The sequence below is a fragment of the Salvelinus namaycush genome, unplaced genomic scaffold (genome assembly GCF_016432855.1).
Source record: "Salvelinus namaycush isolate Seneca unplaced genomic scaffold, SaNama_1.0 Scaffold1125, whole genome shotgun sequence".
In the NCBI taxonomy this organism is placed as follows: Eukaryota; Metazoa; Chordata; class Actinopteri; order Salmoniformes; family Salmonidae; genus Salvelinus; species Salvelinus namaycush.
The window spans coordinates 1-9,962 of NW_024057815.1; the positions used below are offsets into that span (position 1 = coordinate 1).

At 47.8% G+C, this 9,962-nt stretch overlaps 1 protein-coding gene across 1 annotated transcript; it reads left to right on the top strand.

Moving 5' to 3' along the window:
• Positions 1-2,866: 2,866 nt before the first annotated feature.
• On the top strand, positions 2,867-8,989 carry LOC120035872 (calcium-regulated heat stable protein 1-like). Its single transcript, XM_038982338.1, has 3 exons — positions 2,867-3,157; positions 6,646-6,768; positions 8,636-8,989. The coding sequence occupies exons 1-3, from the start codon at positions 2,934-2,936 to the stop codon at positions 8,799-8,801; spliced, it is 513 nt and encodes a 170-aa protein (XP_038838266.1). The 5' UTR covers positions 2,867-2,933; the 3' UTR covers positions 8,802-8,989.
• Positions 8,990-9,962: the final 973 nt, after the last annotated feature.

Here is a 9,962-nt window from a genome sequence, read left to right on the forward strand (position 1 = left end):
TCGGCAGAGCGGGGTCGGTCGGCAGAGCGGGGCTCGGTCGGCAGAGCGGTCGGTCGCAGAGCGTAGAGCAGGCGGGGTAGCGGGGCTCGGTCGGTAGAGCGGGGCTCGTCGGTAGAGAGCGTGGCAAGAGAGCGGCTCGGTCGTCAGAGCGCGGCTCGGTCGTCAGAGCGGGGTAGAGCGCGGCTCGGTCGGTAGAGCGGGCTCGGTCGGTAGAGCGGGTAGAGCGGGGCTCGGTCGGTAGACCGGGGCTCGGTCGGTAGAGCGGGCTCGGTCGGTAGAGCGTGGCAGAGCGCGGCTCGGTCGGCAGAGCGCGGCTCGGTCGGCAGAGCGCGGCTCGGTCGGCAGAGCGGGGCTCGGTCGGCAAGCGGGGCTCGGTCGGCAGAGCGGGCTCGGTCGGCAGAGCGCGGCTCGGTCGGCAGAGCGCGGCTCGGTCGGTAGAGCGCGGCTCGGTCGGTAGAGCGTGGCAGAGCGCGGCTCGGTCGGCAGAGCGCGGCTCGGTCGGCAGAGCGGGCGCAGAGCGGGCTCGGTCGGTAGAGCGGGGCTCGGTCGGTAGAGCGGGGCTCGGTCGGTAGAGCGGGGCTCGGTCGGTAGAGCGCGGCTCGGTCGGTAGAGCGGGGCTCGGTCGGTAGAGCGGGGCTCGGTCGGTAGAGCGCGGCTCGGTCGGTAGAGCGCGGTAGAGCGCGGCTCGGTCGGTAGAGCGCGGCTCGGTCGGTAGAGCGGGGCTCTTGCAACACCAGGGTTGTGGGTTCAATCCCAGGGACCACCCATATGGTAAATGTTGGCACGCATGACTAAGTTGCTTTGGATAAAAGTGTTTGCTGAATGACATACAGTTGAAGTCGTAAGTTTACTTACACCTTAGCCAAATACATTTAAATTCAGTATTTCTCCTGACATTTAATCCTAGTAAAAATGTTGCTTTAATATATCCACATCATTTTCCTGCCTCATGATGCCATCTATTTTGTGAAGTGCACCAGTCCCTCCTGCAGCAAAGCACCCCCACAACATGATGCTGCCACCCCCATGCTTCACGGTTGGGATGGTGTTCTTCGGCTTGCAAGTCTCCCCCTTTATCCTCTAAACATAATCATGGTCATTATGGCCAAACAGTTCTAATTTTGTTTCATCAGACCAGAGGACATTTCTCAAAAAAGTACGATCTTTGTCCCCATGTGCAGTTGCAAACTGTAGTCTGGCTTTTTTATGGCGGTTTTGGAGCAGTGGCTTCTTCCTTGCTGAGCGGCCTTTCAGGTTATGTCGATATAGGACTCGTTTTACTGTGGATATAGATACTTTTGTACCTGTTTCCTCCAGCATCTTCACAAGATCCTTTGCTGTTGTTCTGGGATTGATTAGCACTTTTCACACCAAAGTACGTTCATATCTAGGAGACAAACGCGTCTCCTTCCTGAGCGGTATGACGGCTGCGTGGTCCCATGGTGTTTATACTTGCGTACTATTGCTTGTACAGATGAACGTGGTACCTTCAGGCGTTTGGAAATTGCTCCCAAGGATGAACCAGACTTGTGGAGGTCTACAATTTTCTTTCTGAGGTCTTAGCTGATTTTTTGATTTTCCCATGATGTCAAGCAAAGAGGCACTGAGTTTGAAGGTAGGCCTTGAAATACATCCACAGGTACACCTCCAATTGACGTCAATTAGCCTATCAGACGCTTCTAAAGCCACAACATAATTTTCTGGAGTTTTCCAAGCTGTTTAAAGGCACAGTCAACTTAGTGTATGTAGACTTCTGACCCACTGGAATTGTGATACAGTGAATTATAAGTGAAATAATCTGTCTGTAAACAATTGTTGGAAAAATTACTTGTCATACACAAAGTAGATGTCCTAACCGACTTGCCAAAACTATAGTTTGTTAACAAGAAATTTGTGGAGTGGTTGAAAAACGAGTTTTAATGACTCCAACCTAAGTATATGTAAACTTCCGACTTCAACTGTATATATAAAATGTGTTTACACATTTCTATCTGAATGTTCTGTAACATTAAACCCTCCTGAACAGGCCCCATGGGCTAGAACCTGGCAGCTCTTTGATTGGTGTTGCCATGGTGAAGAGGGTTCTTAATGTCCTAGGAGGACACTGATTGGACGGCCAGGGTTTGGAGTGGGTGTGTTTGTGTGTCTGCAGTCAGGCTAGTGCCTATGTAGCTAAATCACAGTTTTCAGTGTGAGTCTAGTAGAGTGGAATTAGCCTGGTCCCAGATCTACTGATCTATCATAGTAGAGTAGAAATAGCCTGGTCACGTCCCAGTTCTGTTTGTGCATCATGTCTAACAGTGGCATAATGACACAAACAGACTGGTACCCAGGCTAGGGAAGAAATGACAGACCAAATACATTTCCTAGACAGTGGAACAGGAAATGAAAGAGATGGATGGGCCAAGAGAAAGAGTTAGGAGGGAGGGATAGAAATGATACAACCCTCCCTCTTATCTCTTAGTATTCTCTGTAGTCACGACATCCACCTCTGCTGTCTATTGTAAACTGTTTAGAGGGTCATTTGGAACTGTGATGTCATCATCAGGTCTGTTAGTATAACAACTCAACTGGGTTTCTCCTCCCTTTCTCTCCTGTCTGTCTGTCTGCCTCTCTGTCTGCCTCTCTGTCTGTCTGCCTCTCTGTCTGTCTGCCTCTCTGTCTGTCTGCCTCTCTGTCTGTCTGCCTCTCTGTCTGTCTGCCTCTCTGTCTGTCTGCCTCTCTGTCTGTCTGCCTCTCTGTCTGTCTGCCTCTCTGTCTGTCTGTCTGCCTCTCTGCCTCTCTGTCTGTCTGTCTGTCTGTCTGCCTCTCTGTCTGTCTCTCTGTCTGTCTGTCTGCCTCTCTGTCTGTCTGTCTGCCTCTCTGTCTGTCTGTCTGCCTGTCTGTCCATCTGTCTACTCTAGGTGGTTGTCACGACTGCCCTTCCTCCTACAATGTCTTCTGAAGCCACGCCCATCCAGGGGTCAGTATCCCCATGCTCTACGACCCATCCCCTGACCTCTAGGGCCCCTGGCTCCCCGGTCTCCCCAGTCTCTCCGTTTTCCCCTGGGTCCCTGTGCCCGCCCACCTCCCGGCACCGAGACCGTTCCCCCTCCCCCATGAGAGGTTACCTCATACCCAGCCCCCTGCCAACCAGACGTACTAGGACCTGCTCCGCGTGAGTACTGCATATACACACACACATACACACACACACCTAGTTAGTGTTATAATTCAATAGCTATGAAACTGCTTAACTCATTATGTCTAGGGGTCCTAGTTACATGGTCTGTAACCTGACTCATTATGTCTAGGGGTCCTAGCTACATGGTCTGTAACCTGACTCATTATGTCTAGGGGTCCTAGCTACATGGTCTGTAACCTGACTCATTATGTCTAGGGGTCCTAGCTACATGGTCTGTAACCTGACTCATGATGTCTAGGGGTCCTAGCTACATGGTCTGTAACCTGACTCATGATGTCTAGGGGTCCTAGCTACATGGTCTGTAACCTGACTCATTATGTCTAGGGGTCCTAGCTACATGGTCTGTAACCTGACTCATTATGTCTAGGGGTCCTAGCTACATGGTCTGTAACCTGACTCATTATGTCTAGGGGTCCTAGCTACATGGTCTGTAACCTGACTCATTATGTCTAGGGGTCCTAGCTACATGGTCTGTAACCTGACTCATTATGTCTAGGGGTCCTAGCTACATGGTCTGTAACCTGACTCATTATGTCTAGGGGTCCTAGCTACATGGTCTGTAACCTGACTCATTATGTCTAGGGGTCCTAGCTACATGGTCTGTAACCTGACTCATTATGTCTAGGGGTCCTAGCTACATGGTCTGTAACCTGACTCATTATGTCTAGGGGTCCTAGCTACATGGTCTGTAACCTGACTCATTATGTCTAGGGTTCCTAGCTACGTGGTCTGTAACCTGACTCATTATGTCTAGGGGTCCTAGCTACGTGGTCTGTAACCTGACTCATTATGTCTAGGGGTCCTAGCTACGTGGTCTGTAACCTGACTCATTATGTCTAGGGGTCCTAGCTACGTGGTCTGTAACCTGACTCATTATGTCTAGGGGTCCTAGCTACGTGGTCTGTAACCTGACTCATTATGTCTAGGGGTCCTAGCTACGTGGTCTGTAACCTGACTCATTATGTCTAGGGGTCCTAGCTACGTGGTCTGTAACCTGACTCATTATGTCTAGGGGTCCTAGCTACGTGGTCTGTAACCTGACTCATTATGTCTAGGGGTCCTAGCTACGTGGTCTGTAACCTGACTCATTATGTCTAGGGGTCCTAGCTACGTGGTCTGTAACCTGACTCATTATGTCTAGGGGTCCTAGCTACGTGGTCTGTAACCTGACTCATTATGTCTAGGGGTCCTAGCTACGTGGTCTGTAACCTGACTCATTATGTCTAGGGGTCCTAGCTACGTGGTCTGTAATCTGATTGGATGTGTGCATTAATATGAGAAGTAAGCGTATGTGACCTGTTGTTGACTGCATTTACCCAGGAGACACCTTACCTTGGTCCAGGACCAGCTCTGTCTCTCTTGACCTCGTGGTCAGTCAGTCCAAGAGGATTATTATTGGTTCAGATGGTGAGGAAACATTAATATGTACATAAAGGAAACATACCAAAGGCCCAAACTAAAGACTCTAAACCAAACCAAAGGCCTCAAGGCCACCAATGAAATCCTCCTCACGGTTTTTCCAGCTGGGACACTGACTGACCATCACCTTAATTGGCAACACCTGATGTGCTTATCAAGGCTTAGCTCAGCACTTTGACCGGTTAGTGCTGCCACCTGGGGGATGGAGTGTGGAAGTGTATCCTGGCATTGGCAATGTGTTGACTAACTGTTTGCCAACACTACCCCCCACCCCATATCATAACACTACTCCCGTATCATAACACTACTCCCGTATCATAACACTACTCCCGTATCATAACACCACTACTCCCGTATCATAACACCACTACTCCCGTATCATAACACCACTACTCCCGTATCATAACACCACTACTCCCGTTTCATAACACCACTACTCCCGTATCATAACACCACTACTCCCGTATCATAACACCACTACTCCCGTATCATAACACCACTACTCCCGTATCATAACACCATATAATATATCATAACACCACTACTCCCGTATCATAACACCACTACTCCCGTATCATAACACCGTGCGCCGTATCATAACACCACTACTCCCGTATCATAACACCACTACTCCCGTATCATAACACCACTACTCCCGTATCATAACACCATATCATGTATCATAACACCACTACTCCCGTATCATAACACCACTACTCCCGTATCATAACACCACTACTCCCGTATCATAACACCACTACTCCCGTATCATAACACCACTACTCCCGTATCATAACACCACTACTCCCGTATCATAACACCGTGCGCCGTATCATAACACCGTGCGCCGTATCATAACACCACTACTCCCGTATCATAACACTATATTATATATCATAACACTACTCCCATATCATAACACTATATAATATATCATAACACTACTCCCATATCATACCACTACTCCCATATCATAACACCACTACTCCCATATCATAACACTGCTCCCATATCATAACATTATATAATGTATCATAACATTAAAGTGGTACCTCAATTAAAAGATGTGAGCTTATGCCTCATCTTCTGTCATTGCACCACACTACCACAAGGGGGAGTTAGAACGCTGATATGTCGCTAGTCTAAACTGTGGCACAAATTGGGGGATTTTTCACACCAGGCTCAGCTATTTACACTCTCCTTTTGTAAATGAATGGAGGTGTGAATGCTTCAGTCCGAGAGTCTCTCTCCTCTGGCGCTGGAGTCCTGCATCAGGCAAAACAACATGTAGCTGGCGGGTGTCCTGGAGTGGAGAGAGAACTTAAATACAATGGCTCAATTACACCTGACATGTGGACTGATGATTTTAGAAAAATAGACACGGTGGCCTTTTGGTTTCTCTCCCTCTAAAAACATAAATAAACCATTCTAAATAACAAACTGTCTTTATTTACCACCGTGTGAGAGTGATAGCCCCTCTCTATAGAAAGTGAGTTTCTGATACACGGCAGTCCTTCTCTACTGATGAGAAGAAGAAACTGAATGAAAGAAAGTACAGTGAGGATAGGGAGGGGGAAAAGATTACCCATATTTACAAGACCTGAGCTAGTTCATTTATTTAATTAATGAAATGTACTAGTTTATTTAGGCAATTTAATATTCATCTAGGTTTGGCCTATTTAGTAGGCTATTTAGAGCAACATCTATATTTGTCAGCATAAAGCTGAGTGACTCACTCATTTCTGGCTTTGGATCAAAATAAATAAGTACCAACATTCTTTCTGATTAACTTGATCAAAACATTTCTTTATTGAAGACTAATCTGCTCATATTGTTTTTGGAGTCGTCGTGGTTACAATGAAGAATGGAAACCAAATATATCAAATCTTATTCATACTGGATAATTAGATGTGTGTTGCAAGCTTGTCATTGTTCCTTTTTTAAAATGTTGCCTGCCTTTTATTGTGTGTGTGTGTGTGTGTGTGTGTGTGTGTGTGGGTGTGGGTGTGGGTGTGGGTGTGGGTGTGGGTGTGTGTGTGTAGGGCGGAGCGTGCAGCGGAGGGTCCGTTGTTCAGCGGCGTATGTAAGTGTTTCTCTCGGACTAAAGGACACGGCTTCATCACACCAGCCGACGGAGGCAGTGACATCTTTGTTCACATCTCAGAGTAAGTTTGTGGGTCACAGCCTCAACACACATAATAATACCAGCTCCCACTCACCCAGTGATGAGGACGGTGACGAGGGGGTACGGTCTGCAGTTCGCTGTGCGGCCTTCCACCTTTCTCGTGGCGTCGTTGGTCCCTGAGGTCCTAGTTGTCCGTCTTTAGAGAGGAGATTCTCTCTCTCTCCTTCAAAAGCAGGCTATTCGAGTGGTCGACCGTATCAGAAGTACAGAGCGATGGGTACAGCCGGTACTTTTAGTCCCCAAGAGCGATGGAACGTAGCGTCCCGTCCTGAACCTCAAGGTAGCAAGTTCAAAATGCTCACACTCCCCCGCCGCCGGCTACTGCAGTCGGAGACTCCCAGCAGTTGGTTCAAGTCCATACATCTGAAGGATTTATATTATTATGTGCTATACATCCTCCCCATCTCCCAATCATCCTTCTCTATGGTGGTGGAGGCGGTGCCAGGGATCAGAGTATTGGCCTATCAGGGTGGTTGGCTGGTCGTAGCGGAGTCGAGGGAACAAGTGGAGCTCCACACTGCCACGCTGGTTTCCTATAGTCAGTCTCTGGTTTCATAGTGAATCTCTGGTTTCATAGTGAATCTCTGGGTTCATAGTCAGTCTCTGGGTTCATAGTGAGTCTCTGGGTCATAGTGAATCTCTGGGTCATAGTGAATCTCTGGGGTCATAGTGAATCTCTGGGTTCATAGTGAGTCTCTGGGTCATAGTGAATCTCTGGGTCATAGTGAATCTCTGGGGTCATAGTGAATCTCTGGGTCATAGTGAATCTCTGGGTTCATAGTGAATCTCTGGGTTCATAGTGAATCTCTGGGTTCATAGTGAATCTCTGGGTTCATAGTGAATCTCTGGGTTCATAGTGAATCTCTGGGTTCATAGTGAGTCTCTGGGTTCATAGTCAGTCTCTGGGTTCATAGTGAATCTCTGGGTTCATAGTGAGTCTCTGGGTCATAGTGAATCTCTGGGTTCATAGTGAATCTCTGGGTTCATAGTGAATCTCTGGGTTCATAGTGAGTCTCTGGGGTTCATAGTGAATCTCTGGGGTTCATAGTGAATCTCTGGGGTTCATAGTGAATCTCTGGGTTCATAGTGAATCTCTGGGTTCATAGTGAGTCTCTGGGTTCATAGTGAATCTCTGGGGGTTCATAGTGAATCTCTTATTTTTTTTGTGTGACTTTTGAATGGCGCACACACACAATCCATGTCTCAATTGTCTCAAGGTTTAAACATCCTTCTTTAACCTGTCTCCTCCCCTTCATCTATACTGTTTGAAGTGGATTTGACGAGTGACATCAATAAGGGATCATAGCTTTCACCTGGATTCATCTGGTCAGTCTGTAATGGAAAGAACAGGTGTCCATAATGTGTTGTACACTCAGTGTATGTTTGTGGTCTGGCAAGTTGTGTACACATGTTTCTAGGAGAGTCGTGTACACGTGTTTCTAGGAGAGTCATGTACACGTGTTTCAAGGAGAGTCGTGTACACGTGTTTCAAGGAGAGTCGTGTACACGTGGTTCTGGGAGAGTCGTGTACACGTGGTTCTGGGAGAGTCGTGTACACGTGGTTCTGGGAGAGTCGTGTACACGTGGTTCTGGGAGAGTCGTGTACACGTGGTTCTGGGAGAGTCGTGTACACGTGGTTCTGGGAGAGTCGTGTACACGTGGTTCTGGGAGAGTCGTGTACACGTGGTTCTGGGAGAGTCGTGTACACGTGGTTCTGGGAGAGTCGTGTACACGTGGTTCTGGGAGAGTCGTGTACACGTGGTTCTAGGAGAGAAGACAGTTGGAAATGAACACACTGATAAAGATGAGCATGTATTATCTCTCACTCATCCCTCCTCCCTCTACAGTATCGATGGGGAATACGTGCCAATGGAAGGAGATGAGGTGAGCTATAAGGTGTGCTCCATCCCTCCCAAGTACCAGAAGATCCAGGCGGTGGATGTCACCATCACCCACCTCAACCCAGGATCGAAGCACGAGACCTGGGGTGGGGCGCTGCTCAGCTCCTCCTGAGTCCCGGAGGTGTCTGGAGGGGAGAAATGTCAACAGGGAAAGGGTTTCCTTCTTTCTAGTTTTTCTGAAGGGACATATGGGTTAATGCTTGTTGTGGGAGGAAATGTAAAGGTTGGTATTTGAATGGGGAAGACATGTATCATTAGACAGGAAGGTTAATCAAATAAAGCTGCATCACTTTAACAAGACATGGTTCAGTAGTTTTTATTCATGGTTTGAACTAATATCACTGAGATCTGCTGTTCAATTGGATTCAATGCCACAGTGCCTGTCGACCGATGCCACATTTCAAGCATCTGCAGCGTTGTGGAGGTAATGCAATCTCCACGAACACGGTAACATTGCCTTTAAAAGCCACATCGTCCACAACGCCTGATCAGATTGAATCTCGGCCTATTTGTGAGTGTGACTGTTGAATAAAACAGAATAAGAGGGTTATGTTGTGAATGGGAGGTGTGTTTTCAGATGGGAGGTGTGTTTTCAGATGGGAGGTGTGTTTTCAGATGGGAGGTGTGTTTTCAGATGGGAGGTGTGTTTTCAGATGGGAGGTGTGTTTTCAGATGGGAGGTGTGTTTTCAGATGGGAGGTGTGTTTTCAGATGGGAGGTGTGTTTTCAGATGGGAGGTGTGTTTTCAGATGGGAGGTGTGTTTTCAGATGGGAGGTGTGTTTTCAGATGGGAGGTGTGTTTTCAGATGGGAGGTGGGTTTTCAGATGGGAGGTGGGTTTTCAGATGGGAGGTGTGTTTTCAGATGGGAGGTGTGTTTTCAGATGGGAGGTGTGTTTTCAGATGGGAGGTGTGTTTTCAAATGGGAGGTGTGTTTTCAAATGGGAGGTGTGTTTTCAAATGGGAGGTGTGTTTTCAGATGGGAGGTGTGTTTTCAAATGGGAGGTGTGTTTTCAAATGGGAGGTGTGTTTTCAGATGGGAGGTGTGTTTTCAGATGGGAGGTGTGTTTTCAGATGGGAGGTGTGTTTTCAGATGGGAGGTGTGTTTTCAAATGGGAGGTGTGTTTTCAAATGGGAGGTGTGTTTTCAAATGGGAGGTGTGTTTTCAAATGGGAGGTGTGTTTTCAAATGGGAGGTGTGTTTTCAAATGGGAGGTGTGTTTTCAAATGGGAGGTGTGTTTTCAAATGGGAGGTGTGTTTTCAGATGGGAGGTGTG